At 40.8% G+C, this 22,060-nt stretch overlaps 1 protein-coding gene across 3 annotated transcripts in view; it reads right to left on the bottom strand.

Annotated features, from left to right (window-relative positions):
* Positions 1–3,886: 3,886 nt before the first annotated feature.
* Positions 3,887–22,060, bottom strand: part of GPAM (glycerol-3-phosphate acyltransferase, mitochondrial) — a 34,754-nt gene continuing 16,580 nt past the window's right edge. For 2 of the 3 annotated variants that reach the window (XM_083741249.1, XM_083741250.1), the window contains exons 12-21: positions 19,844–19,935; positions 18,141–18,256; positions 16,926–16,996; positions 14,365–14,629; positions 13,856–13,998; positions 12,598–12,675; positions 9,811–9,951; positions 8,847–9,036; positions 8,670–8,728; positions 3,887–6,854 (exon numbers count right to left, since the gene is read on the bottom strand). In XM_083741249.1, coding sequence (XP_083597375.1) covers positions 6,738–6,854; positions 8,670–8,728; positions 8,847–9,036; positions 9,811–9,951; positions 12,598–12,675; positions 13,856–13,998; positions 14,365–14,629; positions 16,926–16,996; positions 18,141–18,256; positions 19,844–19,935 — 1,272 coding nt within the window. In that variant the 3' untranslated portion in view covers positions 3,887–6,737. The remainder of the gene's footprint in view (positions 6,855–8,669; positions 8,729–8,846; positions 9,037–9,810; positions 9,952–12,597; positions 12,676–13,855; positions 13,999–14,364; positions 14,630–16,925; positions 16,997–18,140; positions 18,257–19,843; positions 19,936–22,060) is intronic. The other variant, XM_083741251.1, reaches the window with a different exon arrangement.

Raw genomic sequence — 22,060 nt, 5'->3', positions numbered from 1 at the left:
TGCTGTAAACTCCCCTGTGGTCTTTTGATGAAGGGTGGCATATAAATCGTAAAAGCAAACAAACAACAGCTCTGCTTGCCCTCCAATTGCCCTCCCCCCCGCTGCCACCCATGCAAATCACTCCTGCCTGTCCCAAATTAGAAAACAAGGGACTGTTTATATTTTACAGCTGTTTATTATTATTACGTATTAAATTTATTAGTCGCTCTTTTTTTTGCCACAAAGCAATTCAAAGCATGTTAAACAAACAAACAAACAAAACGACATTAAAACCAACTTTTTTAAAAATCAAAAAAGACAATTTTATTTTTAAAAACTAAAAGAAAACATCCCACCCATTCACAAATGCCACAGATAAGTAAAAACCAAAGGCAAAGTCTGAAAAGGTTATGTAACAATATCTTTCTAGTTTTGAAACAAATCAGTTCTGAAATATTCTATGTATTTGAAAGGTCAGTTCAGGATTTCTTCAACTGGCACTTTCTGCTTAAAATACCAAAGTCTTGTGCCGCCTATTACCCAAATAATAATAATGCAATGAAGCACAATTAAATAGCCAACTAAATTAACACGTGTTAATGGGGAATCAGTTGCTCATCAGATGTTGTCAAATTCCAACTCTCATCAGCCTCAGCAGGCATGGCTAGTGGGCAATTGTGATGGAAGCTGTATCCCAACATCATCTAGGGAGACACAGGGTCCCCATCCATGCTATACAAATTTTCCTGGAAGTCAACTCCATTGAAGGGAATGTGGTTTGCTTCTCAGGAGGTAAGCTTAAGATTGCCCTTTCAGTTTCACCTGCTCAGTCTTGCACCAAGGGCAGCTCTCCAATCCACCCACTTTCCCCCTCATTGCTTATTTTATAGAACCCACAACTGGCCTACTCCCTCCAATATCATATCTCATGTCTAACAACTTGCACATGTCTACAACGTTTCTCCTCTTCCCCACTGCCTGCTACCCACTCCCTTGTCTTGTTTCCTTCTATCCCTTCTATCAAACGTCCCTTAGGGAAAAGATAATTGTACAGATCCTTTAAACAGACACAGTTGCCATTACGCTTAATGAGAAGCGCAGAATTAAATCCTTTCCAAATGGCTTTGAAAAATCTCAGCCATTGCCCTTCCATATGTTCCACAACATTCTGTGTTCATTTGGTGGCCTCATTCATACAGCAAGGCACCAAATACCATTGGCCTGTTTCAGCAAAACTACCCTGTCTTCTGTATAGATACACCTTTAAAGGCATTTACTGATGTCAGTTGCTGGGCGTATTCTTTTACATGCTTATGTGTAACTTTATTTTTCAATGTACTAGACTTGAAAAGGTGGGCTGAGCGGGTGGATGTTGCAAATTCCTCTCTCTGCTGCTTCTGCTGCTGGAGGCTAGAGGTTTCCCTGTTGTAGTGAAAAGCTTCTCCACCATCATTCCCACCCCAGTGGTAGGAGATAAAACAGGCATCCCCAACCTTGGCCCTCCAGATGTTTTGGGACTACAACTCCCATCATCCCTAGCTAACAGGACCAGTGGTCAGGGATGATGGGAATTGTAGTCCCAAAACATCTGGAGGGCTGAGTTTGGGGATGCCTGGGATAAAACCAGATACTCTTGTGTGGGAAAGGGCACCATCAGCACATAGAAACTGTGGAGACACAGCATCTAAAGCCTTCAATAAAAAGCAGAGGAAGAGAAGATGAAAGACCAAGTACAAAAAGAGAGGGAAAGGGTAAAGGCAGCCTTCTCTGCTCAGGCTACTGTAAGCCCAGCAGAGCATTGATTTCTCTGCCATGACACCTCCACCTCCTCCCAAACCCCACAGGATTACTCTGCCTGGAAAAGCTTCTGTGTCTTTCATCTTGTTTGCTCTAAGACAGGGCTAGGCAGCCTAAGGCCTGTGGGCCGAATGCGGCCCAATCACCTTCTCAATCCGGCCCACGGACGGTCAGGGAATCAGTCTCTGGGTTATTTGTGAGGCCTGCCTGGTGTTTTTACATGTGTAGAATGTGTGCTTTTATTTAAAATGCATCTCTGGGTTATTGTGGGGCATTGGAATTCGTTCATCCCCCCCCCAAAAAAAATATAGTCCAGCCCACCACATGGTCTGAGGAATGGTGGACCAGCCCATGGCTGAAAAAGGTTGCTGACCCCTGCTCTAAGAAGAGCCCAGATGCTATTAGCACACCAAGAATCAGCACCAACATTTATTGTTCCCCGCTGCAATGACTATAGTTTCCTTAGGAAGGCCCATCTCACACTTTGTGAACCAGGACTCTACAACACAGGTGAAGAAATGGCTCTAGCACATTTCAGTAGGCAGTGATACAAGTATCATTATTTATTTATTTTAAAGCTAAAAACAGTCTCTCAATCAGTGATTTCAGGGTTGCCAGGGAGGGTGTCTTCTAGCCCTGAATTGCTTCGTAAACAGGAATGTTTTTAAATTCTGCCTGATAATAATGTTTTTAATAAGTGCTTTAAATCTATGCAAATTCCAACAGCATTCTACATGACGGCCACTATATTCACATCACTGCGGTCTTTGATAGAAGGCTCAGTATCATACCATTCGTCACACTTCCCAGAATAAGCATCATACCAACAACGGTACCCAAGAACGGCACCTTCTTCTGACTGATCTCAAACCCGTTTAATAAAATATCACTGAGAACAAAACTGACTTACATGAAGATTGAAAGATTAGAAGTTGCTTCATCTGACATCTTGCAGGCAAGCAGATTTAGAAAGTGCAAGCTGTTGACATAGAAGAGAATGTGTGCTCACTGTCAATTAAAAGAGGGAGGGGTTACATAAGCCATTGGCAATAATAGAATCTTCATTCTGTACCCAAGCTTTCATTCCAAGAGTTGTTCCGCCTGGCCTTTGGCTTGGAGCCAATTTGATTCCCTCCCTCCCTCCCTCCCTCCCTCTCTCTCTCTCTCTCTCTCTCTCCCCCCCCCCCCTCTTTCTTTCTTTTCCTTCTCCTCCTGCGATGAGGCTACATTTTAATATTTTAATGTTCCATTATTTTAATGTTGTATTTTATTTTGTTTTTAAGTTGTAATCATTCATCTTGTTTTTATTATTGCTTGTAAGCCGCTCTGAGCCCGGCCTTGGCTGGGGAGGGCGGGGTATAAATAAAAAATTATTATTATTATTATTATTATTCCAGAATTATTGTGATGGATAGTGGATGGGCGCAGGCGTAGCCAAAGACTTGCAAAGCAAAACCAGTTGATAAAGAATAAGAAAATCACGAGTCATTCATGACCAATTTCTCTCTAGCCCATGGGCCTAATTATTCCCACCAAGTGTCCCCATTTGACCCGCAAGGCCGTTCTGGCCAAGCCACACCCACCTTCCCTCCTCCTGACATCAGGTAAAGGCATGGCAAGGCCAAAAGGGATTTGCAGACATCAATTATCAGCTGTTGTGCAGCATTTGCAAAGCCCTGTGCACAGGTGACAGATTTCCCCCTTTTAAGAACTTTTTCTCATGCGATGAGCTGAAACCAGCACCTCATTGTGAAGCATCGGGTTTCTTACAAAAGCCCTGTTACGAGCTGCAACCTTAACCTACCCTCAAGTATGTAGACTTTTAGTTCCTACACAAGACAAATCACATCAAGCTTTCATTGTTGGAAAAATACAACTGTCCTATGTTGAAGTAAAGAAAATAGTGTGTTTAGATGAGTATAGATTAAGTTAATTCTTCCTTGCAGTAGAGTAGCAATGAGTGGTCTACAAGCCACTGAACAGGGACTGATTTTTCCCCCCTAATAGGCACAACTGGTGTGAGAATATGCAAACCTATGCTTTAGAGAGAACCTTCAGAGATTGAACAAGGAGTGCTCTTTATAATTTCTTAAGTGATATCACAACAACACAATTTCAAACTGTTTATTAAAATAAAATTACTTTGCAGCTCTGTGCTTCTTACAAGAGGTACAGAAGGAAATGTTAAAGAGAAAAAGAAATGTGTTAACATTCTTCAAGACAGTGCCTGGCTTCACAAAGCAAAATTATAGAGCAGCTACAGTATTTTACTCTTCTCCTCAAGACTTCTATGGCTGATAATGTCATGCAAATACTTTTTTTAAAAAAAAAAATCTGTAAAGGCAAGGCAATAGATTAAAAAAATGAAAGTGTTGCACTTCAGAATGTAAAGCATTAGAATGCAATAGTTACTGTGGCAGGAAAGCTGTATATCCTTAAGAAATCATTCATATGGGATTATAAAAGGTAATGTTACCCTTTCCCTAGGGAGAACAAATTCTACATATTAGCCAACAAGCAAGAGTCCAGTGATGTAATTTGGAATGTTGGTCTTTATACTAACTTGTCCAGCTACACTCCCCTAAGTACAAGTTGCAATTGTACTTGCGATGAAATTTAACTAGCTTTATTATAGATCCAGAATCAGATTATCTTACTTTTAAAAACATAAGTAAAAACCTTGCCTTATACCTATCAGCAAGAAAGATTGTAGGATTAAACCCCAGAAAGGCAGAATTTTATTTAGTAGCATTATTGTAAAAGAGCTTTGTGCTTTACCTTTGCGGAAAAGCAAAACCAGCCCACATGCAAGTAGGTGCATAGCCACGTCCCCCTCCCAGCATAATATTCACAGCTTGACATTTCTGCACATGCAAAGTCTCTCTGCTGATGAAGCCTACGCTGAAAAACACCCTCTCACATCCAGCAATTACAATGTACTGCACATACCAACACAACTCAAATGCACACTGCTGTACCCCAGAAACATTTTAATAATGTAGTAAGTTATTATCATTAGTGACAACAAGCTATTTTACTTTCTAGTGTTCAAACTAATTCCCAGCCCCTCATTGCTTTAAAATTAGGCAGAACATTCTTGTTAAAATTAGCCAAGCATCATCTGCAATATATTGCTTGGTTGTACTTATTTTAAATACACAATCTTCATTCTAGCATACACCAAAATGTTCACTGAAGCATGGTAAAACAAAGGAAAGTTATTTATTTACAAGCACCTACTTATCTGACCTTAAAATGGAAGCCATCAACAATCTTTAAAAATTGCTACTCGGAGAATACATTCAGTTTTAAACAAATAGTGCACATTAGCAAGGATGAGATGTAATTGCTCTAAGTAGCTAGTTGGCTTTATTAGAACAAATGGATTTCATTTCAGCTGCTATTCTACTGGAAATGGTAAAAGAACAAACTACTTTATTCACACTTGCTGCCCGCTGCTGTCACTGATATGATGCAACTTTGGTTCAGAAATTCATCTTTAAAAAAATTCAAAGCACCTATTTAGTGTTGGGAAACATGCATAGCAGTTCCTCTCACAGGAAATTGCATGGGAATACTGACAAAAATATTGTGATCCATTAATTGTTTTAATCCATAAACAGAGTTATAGAAAATATTACTTTTAACAAACGTGGAGTAAACACGCAGTCTAAAACGGCACAGAAGTTCTGTGCTGGAGTTAATGTGCAGTGCTGTTATCACTTCGGCATGCTTTAATTTTTTTTTAAAAAAAGCTGGCAGCTAAAAGGTATTTTCATGATCAAGCTCCCAACTTTAAACAGAAAAGGAGAAAAGGAAAGGATTGTTGTTTTGTTAGTAATACAAGGAGAAATGGGGGGGATACCTAATTTCTCTTAATAAAAATGCCATGCTTATTGCTTATCAAAGGAGTGAATTTGGTGATAATCCACTCTGTGAAACATCATTGCCTTCTATACTATTACCCGAGGATTGCAATATTAATCTATCATAACTTAGACCTCCATGCCCATGTTATGCATCTGCTTGAATAGCCTATGCTTGCAAGATTCTTATGTTCTAGACTCATTCTCCCACTCAAAATTAGTCAAGATTGGAATGAGCTAGTTAACTTATGAAACAACTTTAGTGCTATTTTTGAAATTTAGAGAGCTTAGGCTATAATTATTTTAGAGATCAATATGCTAGCAAGTAGCGAAATGATGCAAACCTTCTGGTTCAAAGTAAAAGTCAAGTGTTTTTGCAATTTGGGTGCAAAATGCTAGTGATTCAGATATTTAATATTCTAACGTGTAACTTCTCTATTAATATATCTTAATAATACTTGTTCATTCTGCCACTGTGTCATTGGTAGTTATTCAACTGATCCTTAATAAGGTACTGGCAGTTAGTCTTATTTTATTTAGTGTGTTGCCATAGTAATCAACAACACACATCAAACACCTCCCCCCCACCAACAGAAAAAAGACAACCTGCATTCAATTCTCCTAAAATTCTCACAGTTTGAAAGAATGAGACCAATGGGTAGGTCTTGTTGACAAGGCTTTTGCAAAGTTCCCACATTACATGGAGTTTAAATGACATTCAGAACTGATGTATTAAAATGACAGATTGCTGGTATATATGTTTGTGCATTTGTCACAGTCATTAGTCTTGAAACAAATGTAACACTGGATACATGTAAAAACTAGTGTGTGTCTGTGTGTGTGTTTGCGTGTTTTTCCCATTAATGGCTCTTCTCTTGCATCCAAGATGTTGTGTTTGACTTGGTTACCAAATCTTGTAGTTCAAGACATGCATATGTATGAAGGCACTTGTCTTCCAGTGGTTTGGGTCAGATAAAGCCTTACCCACAAATGGCACTGTACACATTATGGAAGCAGCAAAAGCCCCGAAGCTTTGTGTCACATTCTCCAAGTCTACCAGCTTCTTGCTGGCAGACAAAGTCAACCCGAAATGTTCTACAGTACAACAAATCCCAGAATGAATTCTAGTAGTTTTTGCCGATTACAATGAGGTAGAAAAGTGCTGCTCAGCTCCAAAATAGAATCTCTCTTCTGCTTTGTCTCCTTAAATACCTAAAAGGGAAATGTAAAAGTGTGTTTCATCACTAACACCTTCCAGCAGCGCCACATATTTGCAAAGTTCACACCAAAGCTGTTCAGCAAAATTGTTCCTCCTACAGCCATGTTATCTTGGGCTGCTTTTCCCATTCAGAAAAGTAATCCACTGCTGCAATAACAGTGTAACAGCTGGCAGATATCAGCTGCAACAACTTTCCTGATCTGCAAGGCTATAAACATACCTCACCATTTGTAACAGCCCTTGCAACTGATTCTTGCAAATGAAAAAGCACCCACAACGAAAATGTGTGAATGAGCTTCGTCTGAATCTAGCCCATCTTCAACACATCTTTAAAACTAGTACTGTATGCAAGCTCTGTTAGTCATGCTCTTAGACATGAGTAATTCAACGTCAAAAGTTGTGGAGTATTGCATATTTATGGCAGGGTGGAAAACTGATCACCTTCCAACTGTTAACTGACTGCAGATCCCATCAACACTGACCACCGGTAATGCTGGCTGCACCCCTGCCATAAATACCAATACTACAAACTTGAATTTATAGAATGGGTAGATAGGTTAACATCATTGAAAGAAGGAATATGCTGAGTGTCCATATGGGGAGAGAAAAAGGACAAGGCCTATGACTGTGATTTGTGTGATTTGTCTGGAAGAAACTGTGGCACCAAAACTGCTTTTTGTTGGAGCGTTCTAAATAGAACAGCACACTAGTCTACTCAACCACGTTGAAAACCAACAGCGTCCAAAGGAACTCAGAACATGTCTGCGTGTTTTCTTAAGTCCAGAGTGGCCCAGTCATTAAGATTTTCAGGACTGATTCACATCCTTCTCAGAACCCCTTTGCAGGTGGGTAGCAGGCTGCCACATGCCTCTAACAATGCATGTCACACTGACCTACCTGGGACACATGTGGACACCAACCTATAACATGACACATTCTCGCCATCTCCCCACCACAACCCACACATACTTTTTGTGGGTTGGAGAGAGGATTGCAGGGGATGTATTTATGCAGGACTGCAATAATTGTATCCTCAAATGAGATACTTTACTCTTGTGCTGATGATACTAGAAAGCTGCTCAGTTTTTATATTAATGTAGCAAGGTGTGTAGCAGGCAAGAGTACTCTTCCTGAGGCAGAGACAGTGGCTATCAACCGGCATCTAGACAGAATATCACTGGAGGATGTTATGGTATTTGGGTACTAGCAACAAGTGGGAAATTCAGGAAGAGGCTGTGAAGGTCAAACTTTCATTTTCAAATAGGTCCATAGCAGCATTTTTCTAAATGAGTAAAAGGGTAGCACTTCAAAAGCATGATTGATGTGGTAAAGGAAGAAGAAATTCAATGTTTTAAAGGTATACAATGGGGGTGTGCACATCTGTAGAGATGTGTAGTTTGATTGTTGTAGGACTCAGTTGTAGATATTTAAAAATAAAACATTTAATGAAAAAATAAAATATTATAGGGGTTCTCTTTTTACACATACCCTTTTGCATAGGGCACAGACTTTCCTCAAGCAAGGAAGTTAGTACAACTCTTCATGTTCAGTTATGTTTAACATCATGCACCTTGCTTATACCACAGGGAACATTGGGATAATACAATTTGGATATAATGAGCTAATCTCTTGAGCCTTAGTGCAGCCCTTTAGCCTAAATAAAGGTTAAATTACCATATCACATCACATTATCCATTTTTAAGGACTAAGATTACAACCCTCAATACACATATTGAAGGAAGTCTCATTAACAGGAATACATAAGTTTAGTTGCGCTGTAAGGCGCCTGAAGCTAACATGACACTTACCCCCATGTCCTTAAAGACTTTCACTGCGTTTTTTGCAAGGCAATAGGTGGCACTCTCAGCTGTAAACATGGAAAGGCAGGCAGATAAACACACATCAGGCTGAATACAGGAAACTTTGATAAGAATATATTGAAAGACAGAGAAGGCTGCTCCACAGAAAGCAGCTGTTTGACATACCATATACTGCGACGTTCTTTTCTGTTCGTGTTATTAAGTATCTGTGTAATTTTTGAAGATATTCCGATTCCCTGACAGGACCGCTGAAGTTATGTATGAAGATGGCAGCAGAACTGTATGCCTCCAGTAACGGTCCCAGTAGCTTCTGAAGGAAGGTGATATACTGCTGGTGCTCCTGAGACTGGCTCACCTGTGCAAGGTATGAAAGGAAAGGAAAAATAAATGTCACTCAAGCTACCTACATCCAGTCCCGTCTCTCGCACCAGCCCAGGCAGGAGGCGGCAAGAGAAGCAAACGGCTTTTTGCTGCAGCCAAGAGGCCTGGATCAGGCCTGTGATAACAGCAGAGCCTGCTCAAGAGCCAGCAGGTCTTTGCCAGCCCTGCTCTGTTTCAGGGTTTTCCAGTGGTAGCTTCTGTCTGCACTGGGACATTTCTTGTAGGTGGGGCTTCCTGGCCAATAGAGCTGGGAGGACGGACACCTTCAGTTCATCCAAACCCCCTCCACAGCAGGGCAGGTCATAGGTTTGGACTGCTCTGCCCAGTTCTGAAAACATTAGAACTGAAGCATTATGCAATATTGCAGCAAAGCTGTAATGGATCTATTTCCCATTCCATAACCAATATAGCAAGGGGTGCACATTATTGATATGCATATTAGTGAACTGAGGTGCTCAATTATGATGGCTATGTAACAACAACAAAGCACTGAGAAACAAGACGGAGGGATGGTTAGAGGAACCCAAAGGGCTTGCAAGAGTAGGAAAAATCCCAAGAGGCCAAAAAGCTCCACACGGCTCCAGAACAACCCAATGATGGGCTGTAGACCACAGAAACAGATGGCATAATAAATCCGCTAGGTCCTTTTCAAAGCCTGAGTTTCAAACTCCCTCATTCATTCTGTGCAGCGCAGCTATGCATATGAAGCACTTCAGAACAGTATGTGCTCTTACAGCCTATGCAGTACCTTCAAGTAGCAATCTCGTTGTTCTTCGCCAAAGTCACTGTCTTCATCCTCCCCGTCACTCCTCCAAGATAATGGCTCTGGGAGTTTCTTTTCCCAGTGCTGCTCTGCAAGGCTAGGACTAATATCCTCCTGCTCATCCTGCTTAATAGAGGAACGCAAAGCAGTAAGCATCAGGCACCCACTAAAACTACTGCATTTTTTCGCTTTGGTGGCCCTGGAGCAGCTACTGTGTGGATTTTTAGAGCCCATACAGTGGCAAGGGAGCAAAGGGAAGACAAGCCTTTATTTCCCCTATAAAGCGATCTCAATTTCCAAAAATGATGCCCAAGGCGACAGTCTTCAGATTAATTCCCTTAACAATAGTTTTCACAAAAGCAAGTCCACACAACTTTGAATATTACAGCTCCCAGAGACCTCTGTATCAGACCCAAAGGAACTCTGGAGAATTTAACCACTGAGTAAGCACTAGAATACTATGAGCAATGACGTTCATAATATTGCCTGGGGGAGGAAGCATTCTCGTTTCCTTGCAACAAGCAAAGGGAGTGCTGCTTCAATGGCATTTAGGAGCCCTCAGAGTGTAGAAGAGATAGCTCTCCTCTTGTTGCTTCTACTGGTTTTAGCTAAACCGCTTATTTGGTTTTTCTAGTTTGCTAAATTTAGCTGCCTTTGATGGACCTTTATTGCAGAATATTAATCATTTAGTAAAGAGGAACAGTACCACAAATATATAGAATGCATGAGCCCAAAGACCTGACATAAATTGTCATTTTCATGAATGTATGTTCAGACTTGTAGCACATACACAAAAAACAACACCTAAATGAATCTACCAGTAAGTTGATCTCTGAGTTCATTTCCTATTGTTTACATTGGGCAAAATAAATAAAAGTCTATCACAATGAAATGGCCATTCCCACATAACAGAAACACATGCAAGCATGAGTTGTATTCAATACAGTGGTACCTCGGTTGTCGAACGTAATCTATTCCAGAAGACCCTTCAACATTCGAAAAGCGTTTGAAAACTGAAACAATTACTTCTGCATTTTCGGCGTTCGAAAACCGAAACATTTGGCTTCTGAGACACTCGAAAACCGAGGCACCACTGTACTTTCTGTATGCCAGTGGAACAGAGCTCAGCTTGCACCATAGGATTTAATCTTCCCCTCTCTTGCACACTCTCAGAATTCACTGCAGAGGATTGGAGGTACTCTCTGGAGCAGATTCTACGGGTGTACATGAGGCAAAGGAAAGTATAATCCCTTCCCCCCTTCATTTGTCTGATTTATTAAAGAAAAGGAAAAACAATTGAACACATTTATAAAATGAACAAGTTGCCCTCATATTTGAGAAGTCAAGACACGGCGAAAGTATAATTCTGTTGTACAATTGGAAGTCTGTTCATTCATACAACACTGGATTGTGATGATTAAAATCAGCCTCTTTTTTAATGGAGCAAAATGCAATAATCACCTCTTCCAAATCTAGTCAACCACTTCCCCATATGCTATATTTGGTAAGTTTTAAGATATACTGTATCACATTAAGGTACATTGTTTGGTGTTAGAAACAGTAGACATAGAAGATCTCAATGATCTTATAGCACTTTTAAAAGTCCAAAAGTAAAAACCTCATAACAAGTTCACTAATCACAACAAAAGAGAATATTATTTCCCCCACTAATCATAACAAATAACAGAACAAAATTCTTATAACACTTCCCCCATTTTTCTCAAGATTTCACACAGACAGATACAGACATACAAACGTAGATAGTAAAACAGAAAGGGGAAAACTATGAACCAATACCAAAGGGAACAGTGCCTTCTAGAGGGCCAAATGTTAGATTACAAGACATTGATGACAACATTTGCAATGAAAATTAACAAAGCTACCCTAATGAAAAAATAAGAATATTCTATAATAAGGCAATGCCACACAATAAGAGGAAAAGAATCAGTGTGAAACTTAAATGAAGTGAATCAGGCAAATGATTTGATAGGATTCTGACCCAAACTGAAAGGTAACAAGACACATTTAACAATTTTCTCGGGAGGGGGACGACGACAACACACTAACAATGTGATCCTATGCATATCTGCTCAGAAAGAGGTCCCATTACATACAATGAGGCTTACTCTCAGGGAGCTGCAGCCTAATTTCATTGCTGACATATGTCAAGGTTGAGAAGAACATATTCTAATATTAGGATTAATGATTCTGACTTTTGCTTTTAAAAAATAGTGAGAACCATTACTAGTACTTTTATAGAACTACTTCCCCAAAAGAGTTCTACATTAAGATGGAGGGAGGTGGGATATAAATTGTAATAAATGATGATGATGATGATGATGATGTTACAGTTTGCCCTGTATTATATTGGTTAAAAAGCTTATTTCCCGCCCCCCTCTGATTAAGATCTGAAACTGAAGATTCACCCACCCCACTGAAGGATTGGAAAATTCACTTGACTTCCACCATTAGATTCCATTAATGGCTGCCTGGGACCTGAACTAAAAATAAATGTAAGTTAAAAAGCACTCTGTGCATACATGGGTGTGCAAAACCTCCCCCCTTTTTGTATTCCAAGTTGAAAAATCAATAAATACTCAGGAAGATGTGAAATTAGGATCTGTTTAACTGTGGCCTTGGTCCAGCAAGCTGCTTAGGATGCTAAAATTAGGTGTGCAGGAACACTAGGCAGACTCCTTCTGTGTTATCAGTCCTCAGAGACAAGAGGCAGGATATTAACTATTGGAATAATGCAAACCATCAGCAACTTACCTCCGCTACCAAAAGAATGCCATACTGTATGAACTGTTCAATTGCTTCATGACACACTTGGCATAACAGCTGGCAGGGCTAAGGAGAACAAGTCAGGTTAATCATTCACAGAAGCTCATCCATCCTATCTTCCCCCTCCCTCCCCCTGGCATTAACTGCCCTGTTCCAAATCGTCACTTGCTTTCCTGTGGAAAGCAGGACTTGCCCCTGGGTGACCCTTCTATTTCTAGAAGAGTTCTCTCTCCCTCTTTTACCCCAAGCTCTCCCAGTACCCCAAATAATTAAGAGGTGAGGGGGCCGGGGGGGGGGCAGGAGTTGTGGATATTTTTACAAGGACTGTCTTGCTTTTCTATTTTCTCTGGCATTTTCCTGTTTCATGGAATCAAAGCCACGACAACAATAAAATGCTGCTATGATATCCATTCTAACCCAAACACAGTCTTTATTCTCAAGCCTTCATTCCCTTCCACTTTTTACCCCCAAACAAGTATATCGTTCATCAAACACACGAGTTCACTGTTAATGCAATCTCCTATTTTTTTCCATACTGCACTTCCCAGTTTCTTCCATCCTATGCATTCAGCTTAACATTTCACATATATACTCAGGGCTTATTTTCAGAGGGTAGGGGGTACTCAAGGGCACACAGTACCAGCACCTCTTTTAGTTGTTGTTAAAAAGTGTGGCACTTTATGGTGAGTACCAGCCCCCAACTTTCTAGAAAAAAAAGCAATGTATATATTCCACCATATGCAGCTGTTTTCATAATTCTGCTTGCCTCCTTGTGCAACACCTGTCAAACTATATTTGTTTACTACCAGGAGCCTTAGATTTTTCCTGCTTTCATTTTCCCTTTCAGGTTTTCAAAGAGTTTTAAGAATTCAGATATACAGTGGTACCTCTGGGTTACATATGCTTCAGGTTACACACTCCACTAACCCAGAAATAGTGCTTCAGGTTAAGAACTTTGCTTCAGGGTAAGAACAGAAATTGTGCTCCGGCAGCGCGGAGACAGCAGGAGGCCCCATTAGCTAAAGTGCTGCTCCAGGTTAAGAACAGTTTCAGGTTAAGAATGGACCTCCGGAACGAATTAAGTACTTAACCTGAGGTACCACTGTACCTCTAATTACCGTTGAACACCTTAACACAGTATAAACGATATGTGGCAGTAGCAGCAAAGCACTTGGTTTCTCTCTCTCTCTCTCTCTCTCTCTCTCTCTCTCACACACACACACACACCCCTACACCCCAAACCTACCAGTGCAATAGTGCCTTCATTGGAAAGCAAGTAGCACAAGCTGGCAGCTTTTCGGACCAGTTGTTCCTGACTGATCATGTTTGGTGGGATTCCGTTGATGCCATTTCTGTGCCTTTTATTCTGTATAGCATGGAGACTACAAGCTGAAGTGAAAAGAAAAAACACATAAAAAGTTAGCTTTAAAAACAAATCAACTCAAAATCGGCTTCAAACAATTAGTAAAATGGTAATTTTTCAATTAAAAAACCACACAATTCTTGCAAAGTAAGATCAAAATACAATAGATTTTGAAATTAGGACAATGTGCAGAAGAAGGAAGGAAACTAGGAAGAAAATGTGCTATCCACACCTTTAAAATTATTCACTGCCTTGAGAAGACCCTACACTGCCTTTCAAATGACAGACAGATCAATAATCCTTGCAGCAGCAATCACTACAGTATATGAAATGTTGGCATTGCTCTATGAAGTGCAGAACTCATAATTTCTTACTTTGGCTTTGGAACATACCAACAATGGCCTCTTTGAAGAAGACATGCAGTACCCCGTTGCTGTAGAAGTTGAGTTCAAAGACAGTAGGAATGGATGTGCTGGGTGTGATGAAGAATTCGTTGTTTCGGCTTGTATTTGTGATAGTTATACAGTTCCCCAACAAATGGATGGCATGCATGACAACATCTTCAGAATTCCCAGAAAATCCCAAGTCATAGTCCCGAGCCAGAACCTCCTCCTTCATGGAAAAAAAATCTTCTACCAGCTTGGAAAGATCAATTCCCTGTAGAAAATCAACCAAAAGATCCAAGACAGTACATCTTTTTATATAATACATTTTAAGAATATGGAAAACTTTATTATCTAAACATCAAGTTTTCAAAATCCGTGTGTTTTAATTACTAATTGGCTCTAACCTTCCAGGACTGAGTGTCCCCAACCTTTATGGACTTGGGAGCACATTTCAAATTTTGAGAGTGTGCTGGGGGGATTCAGTCACAAAATAGTTGCTAGTGGGAGGTTGTGGCACCACACAAAATGCTTCCCATAGAAGGGCAGGTGTAACACATAGTTAGAAACACAATCTTCCCCAGAGAATCCTATGCTTACAATCAGAAGTCAGCTGTGTACTCCTGCTTCCGATTGTGGAGATCACACAATAATGATTTCGTGCATGCACACACACACACACACACACACACACACCTTTGCTGTATAATAGCAGTAGAGAGCATTCCTCAGTGCCAGGAAAAATGTACACAAAGTGGCAACACCACACTCACTCTCATTTTAAAGAAATCTCTAAGGAGACACCTACTCTACAACTTTCTTTCAGGGAGGGCTAGAGTCTGGCACATCTGCCCAGAGGCCCCAGTGACAGCCTTTATGAGTGACAAGGTATCAGTGAGCCCTGGTCTAGGCCCTTTGAGATGTTTCCAAACCCTTTTCAGCTAATTTAGGCTAGTCTAGTCTATTCTACTATCAAATCCATATCATAAATATAAATAAAAGGTCAAAATAGTTCTCAGCTCAACATTATGTATGAACTGGACTCAATTCTAGCATATACTTCATGCCAGCATTTTTTATTTTAATTTTTGATCACATCTTTACTACAAGAAACTGAGTCTTACAGTCACACCCAGTCTGTGTCACCATGTTAAAGAAACATTTAAGGCTGCATAGAGCAGGAGTGAGGAACATTTGGCCTAGTGATGACTGGAGCTGTAGCGCAGCAACATCTGGCAGGCCAAAGGTTCTTCACACCTGGCTTAAAGTAATTTCCAAGAAACACTGCAGCAACAATGCTTAATGAAGAAGTTACAGATAGATTCCACAGCACCAATGAATACACTTGCCCTGAACCAATATGGTGTGTTCCACCCCGGTCATGAGCAACTCATCATTTTTGTAACGGCCTCCACACAAGTAACATTCACTCCACAGAAGTAACATTCACTTGTTAGCCTTTGTGTGGAGCCATTGTTATAAATGCCAGCAAGCTGACTTTCTGCATAATCTTAAACTATTCAAATAGCATTTTCTCTTACAAGAATTGCTCCTTTCCATTGGATCACCTAAACACACAGTTATTGCCCTTGAATATGCATTGCATTCTCCCTCACAATGTCTAAGGGAAAGGTAGGATGAGCAGATTACGTTATACTATGCAAGACAGGATAAGAAGTGAAAGAAATCAGAGTAGTACAAAATTTAACAGTAGGGTGGCGCTGTGGTCTAAACCACTGAGCTTAGGGCTTGCTGATTGGAAGGTTGGCGGTTTGAATCCCTGTGATGGGGTGAGCTCCCGTTGCTCAGTCCCAGCTCCTGTCAACCTATAGGTTTGAAAGCACGTCAAAGTGCAAGTAGATAAATAGGTACCGCTCCGTTGGGAAGGGCAATGGCATTTCCGTGTGCTGCTCTGGTTTCGCCAGAAATGGCTTAGACATGCTGGCCACATGATCCGGAAAAACTGTCTGCGGACAAACATCGGCTCCCTCAGCCAGTAAAGCGAGATGAGCACTGCAACCCGAGAGTCCTTCGCAACTGGACTTAACTGTCAGGGGTCCTTTACCTTTACCTTTTTACAGGATACTTAAGCTCTGAGGGCTAAAGTTGTGGATTGGGGCAGGATGCACTTGAAAGCCCCTCCGTCATTGCATGTTTCTTGAAAAGGTTTACAGGGGAGTTCTAAACAAATTCTGTGGAAGACTTAGAAACGTCAGGTTCAGAAACCCCTGCAGACCTTTGCACTAAATGCACGAGGATCTAGAAAGGAACCTGTGCACATAGTGTTGCTAACATAATGCTGGCCTCCAGTAACTACTAACAAGTTTGATCTTCATGAGATGACTATGACCAATTCAGAACATTCAAACAACAACAACAGAATGGGATCCACAGCCTAACTAGATGGCCAGTTTGCATGGGACTCGGACAAATGTTTTGACACCTCCAACCCTAGAGGTGAGCAGGATACAACGTGGATTACAAGGATACAGGATATGCTAAGCATCCCTGACATTTAAAAGCTGTCGTCAAGAGAGATGTTCAGAGATGCAGAAGCACAGCAGCCTTACCTGCCTGTGTCGGTAGAGCAGCAAACAGGCAACAATGTGTGTTGACATCACAGCACATGACTTGTTAGCAGCTAAAAGCAAACAAAACAAAATAAAGCTATGCAGGCACTTTTGTCATGCAACTGAAGTGCGTAGAAGGCAACTTGGAACAAAAACGATAGCCATCAATGAACCACGAACAGCAATCTTTTATGATTTTATATTGAAAAACTTCACATATTAGACAGCACAGTGCACAAGACTGGTCAGAAAGAAAGCCAACTGAACTTTGACTGTGACTTAAATGTTTCAAAGCTAGGAGCAGGCAGCATTTTCTTTGGGCTGCATTCCCTCAAAGCTAATCTGCTGGAGGTGGGCAGGGCCAGAAGAGAAGGGACCACTCCCCTCCCTCTCTCTCTCATACTCTATGCCCCCCACCCTTCTGGTGAGGGACCTATTGCTCGTGCCAGGCCTGAACCAATCACTTGCAGAGGGCTTTTCTCAATTCCTCTTCCTCCAGTTCTTTTTTCAACCCCACTCCACACTCCATTTTCCCCTTCTTACCAAGTGAAATTAGGCAAAGGGCTATGTCACAGGCTCCCCAACCCTGCTATATACAATTGGCTCTACTGACAGCTCCTTTCCACACTGGTATAAACTTCACTGTGGACATTTGTATAATTTACTTTTTCCAGCACTGATAAACACCTTAGTTCTGCCTGTTGTCTGTTTTTTTAACAACTCTGGTTACCTAGCCTACAATCCTATACCCACTTACCTGGCAGTGAGCCCCACTTAACTGAATGGATCTGAGTATACCTGTACAGGATTGCAATGCATGTGTGCACTCAATTTCTTTTCTTTTTTTAAGGTATCTGAAGTAGAGAATTATCTTCAGGGTTACTCTATTTACACATTACCCATTCACAAGAAATTCAGGTGTGGTGTTCCCACAACATCTGGGTTGCTTCCTATATTAAAGTATTGCAGGTGCAAAAGACGAAAGTAAACCACCATAGCAAAAGGAAGTCACTACTTGCCTCCGGACTAGCAGATGAAATAAAAACCTTACTAAGAGGCCCATTCAAAATAAGACCCTTCAAAACGAAGAAAAAGATAAAATGTATTTTTTTTTTATGATAACAAGGGCACAGGGTTTTGAAAGAGGAATGCCTTGCCATATTTAAAAGCATAATGGAAGCAGAGAGTCATATCTGAACTTTAACAGCTACTTACTGAACATTACGTGCTCTGCCAAGTTAGCGATTAACTGTCTTCTCAATGGTTCACAGGATAAATCCCTGGAATCAGGAAGTGCAGCTCCTGTACCTTCTTCTACCACATAATTAGGTCTAAAGAAAGTAAACATACAAAGATGATTTAGGCTTACAGTTCTAAGATAAATTACTACATCTCGTAGGCTCAAAGCACAAAAATATTTCAGTAATAACGTCTTGTGTATTTGAGTGTAGGCTACAATTCCTGATACTATTTGACCACTTAAGATCATGTTTGTAAGATGCTTAGAAGGGAGGCACCTGTAAAACTACCTGGAAGCTGCTTTAGGCTCCAAGAAGCATCAATATGTAAAAACAGACATATTTTGTCCACTACTGTCTGACACTAGTGCTCTCCCAGTTCTCTCACACACATACAGGTGAATCTTTCTACAACTACTCGCATCTTCAAGCCGTTGCATGTTAGCCTAGAGACATTCTAGACTCTTACAGCAGCTCCAAGATTGTATCACAACTCAAAGGCATCATGATGCAACATTAAGGGTGGGATGACAGCTACGCACCAAAATTTATTTATACACATCTTTTCTCTCATATCAGCAAGTCTGCACAAGCTTGTCGTCTTTTAATACACGAGTGTATTTTTGCAACAGGTGCTGCAAAAAACCAAGAAAGAAGCTTTCAGTCCATCAACTTTGCCTATTATAATCCAGTACCTAACAGGCATGAATTACTGAAGATAATGACTTGGAATTGCTTCCAACAAAATCATCTCATTAGTGCAAAGGCTTCCTCTTGTGCAACAGTACTTCTCCCTTTCCTCTCACACTTCCCGAACTGCTCCAGGGGACTGGAGGAATCCCGGTGCAGATTTTGGGCAGCATGCGGGACAGGAACTCAAGTTGCACAAGCTGAAGTCTAGTCACTAACGGGCCAACTTTGCTGGCTGCAATCCTATGCCCACTTATCTAGGGAAAAGCCCGAATGAACTCCATAGGACTTTCTTCTAAGCAGACATTCTAGGATTAACACTGCAAGGAGCATTCCAGTGGTAGTGGGAGATTCCACATCCCAAACCCTGCTGACTAGCTAAGGCCAAAGCAGGCGATGATGGAGGCTTTCTATGCCTTTTTTCCTTGAAAAACATCCCTTCCATTGACTCTTAAGGGAGGGAATTTACTACATCAGCTCCGGTGTTGAGTATAGGAGGAGAAGATACCTCTCTCAACAGAACCGTGCGCAGAAATGATTAAGGAGCTTTTCAACATCAATAGTTGGTGTTCCTTTAAGTAGGGGAAAGGAAGGGAAGCTGGTACGGCTCAGCTGCTGCTGAGATTTACCAAAGAGCTCTGAGATCTCCTGCTCTGTTTGTGCAGGCAGGCAATGGCAAAGGGATGCACTGATGACAGTACTAGGCACTCAAGAAAGTGGGTAGGCTGGAAAGAAACTTCTTTAATGAAACAAGCCATTGTTTGATTGCCTGTGGGACAACTTGTGGTTTGCTTGCAGTAAGCCTTAGCATTTGCTAGGCCAGGCTTAGCAGGACATGTGAACCTGGCCACTATGATCTTGTGATAATATCTGTTTAAATTCAACCTGCTACAGTTCAACAAAGCCTACAAGAGAACATTTCAAAGACTCAGAATCATGGGCTGATATAAACTTGTCCATTGCTGCTCAAACTCCGCAGCTCAGTCCTACCTTGAAGGGAGTACAGCTGGTAAGAGAGTTTGCTCCAGAGAAAGAGGGATAGGCACAGGCATAGGCTTCTGGCTTTGGCCATCCAAATATTCCTGCAAATACACAAGGTTATTCATGTTTCTCCCGGGAAAATGTAGCACTCCAACAGCCATCTTACTCACCACTGAAAGTAGTTTTGAAAAGTAGGATAAAGAAAATGTATTTAAGATTTCAAGTAAACAGATGCTGAAGCTGCAACATTTTTGCAATATACTTTGGTCCTCTGTGATGTCCTTAGCATTAACTAATCAATGCTATTCAGCTGTAAGCAGTAAGCAGAATTGAAATTGACGTTTACACACTTTGAGGGATGTAACAATTTTTGGGTGTACATGCTTACCTATGTTCTATCTATATTAATAAGCACAAGTAACTGACGGGACAGTTCACCTGAGTACACAATTTTTTGGAGGGGAAAGAAATCTTTAAAAAATCAATGTCATTAGCACTAAACATTTAAGTACAATTATGAAATAAAGACTCCTTAAAGTAAAGTTTAAATATGATAGGAAGTGTTTAGGAGTAAATCTGTAGGTGGCTAAAAGAAGGAGGAGGAAGGTGCTAAAATGACAGCCATAAGAAAGGCAACCTATTTTTTAAAAAATATATTTAAAATTAGTGGTCTTTAAGTAATATTGCATGAATATTCTAAACAGTATGAGTAGCCCTGAGGCATTATTGTGCTGATTAAAATGTTGATGAGAAACAACATGGTGATATGATGAAGAACAACAACATGGTAATAAAAGGACACCCACTGGAATGATAGTAATGAAGATACTCCAAATGATCATTATATTTGTATTAAGTCACTGCACACATCAAAACCACACATCTTTGAAAAGATGGAAGAGAAATGCTAGGGTGATCCACATCTGTGGTAACAGAACTACAGTTCTGTTCTCTATTAGTGGTTCTGTCGCTATGTATGTAAGCACAGTTTCTAACAACCAAAATGCCTCTATTATTGCTGCCTTTACTAAATAGCTTATTTAGATTTGTTCTCACAACACTGCATGCACTGCACCATGAAGATACACATTCAAGACAATATAATCTTACTCCAGATAAGGCTCCATAGCTTCATCTAAGTCTTGGGCATTAGAGGTATTGGTGAAAACACTGTCAAATATTTCTAAAGCATTAACCTTTATTGCAAGTTTGCACACTTTAAATATCAACAGCTTTGATAGACATCCTAGTTTAATTTCACAATGATGATTAACTTTTAAAGACGTTAACCAGTTTCAGAAGTTAAACAGTTTCCAGATCCGAGTCCAATCTGCCACAGGATCTTTGCAGAGCTGAGAGGGCAAAGGGGCATTTCCTGGTTCCTGCAGCAAGCAAGACTGAGTTGTGAGCTGTCCAAGGCAAAGAGGTTTGCCACTAATGACTGCTAAAGTTCCCATTTCTGATCAGAGAAGCCTGTAGTTACAGCTGGTGGCTAGCTGGGAAAGCTTTGTCCCCAGTCACTGCAATACAAGGGGGAACACTGCCCTCAGTCATGTCCCTCCTAACAAATGACACTACAATTAAAAGTAGCGAAGCCACCCAGACTGTGGCATCTTTGGCTTCATGGAGAATCTGACCACAGTCAAATAACAGGCAGAAAGCTAACTGGTTAATTGACATTATTTAACAAGTCAGTCAATTGGCTGCCATGCTAGCCAGAACCCTTCTGCAAAATATATTAAACCCACCCAGGATGAAAACAGAGACACAGAATTGGGAGTGGAACATATCTGAAAATGATCAAAGGGTGAGTCTTAAGATTTTGGGCCTGGGACTGCTATAAGAAGAGGCTACCGTATAAAATTTTACAGGTTACACTGAAAGGCAAGCAAACTGCAAAAAGACAAGAAAATCCAAGAAAAGTGGACATGGATGTGAAGCAATAGTTACAAAGCCTATCACCTGTACAACTAAGTATTTTCAAATATAATATGATACTGGGCAGTATCTTCATAAGTTTTGCTAGTGCAAGGACTTTTGGGCTTTGCAACAGAACTTCCCCTCCCTCTCCTCCCCCTGTGTCCCTCTGAATCTGTTCTGGGGTTTCAGCCAGTCCTCCAGAACAGATTTGGGGAGAGCACAAGGATGCGCAGGCAGAGGAGAGGGAAGGGAAGTTCTGTTGCATAAGAAGAAACCCTTGTGCTAGTGGAAGGACTTCATTGGATA

The sequence above is a fragment of the Podarcis gaigeae genome, assembly GCF_964106915.1.
Source record: "Podarcis gaigeae genome assembly, chromosome: 5".
In the NCBI taxonomy this organism is placed as follows: Eukaryota; Metazoa; Chordata; class Lepidosauria; order Squamata; family Lacertidae; genus Podarcis; species Podarcis gaigeae.
This window is presented reverse-complemented; position numbering and strand designations above follow the sequence as displayed.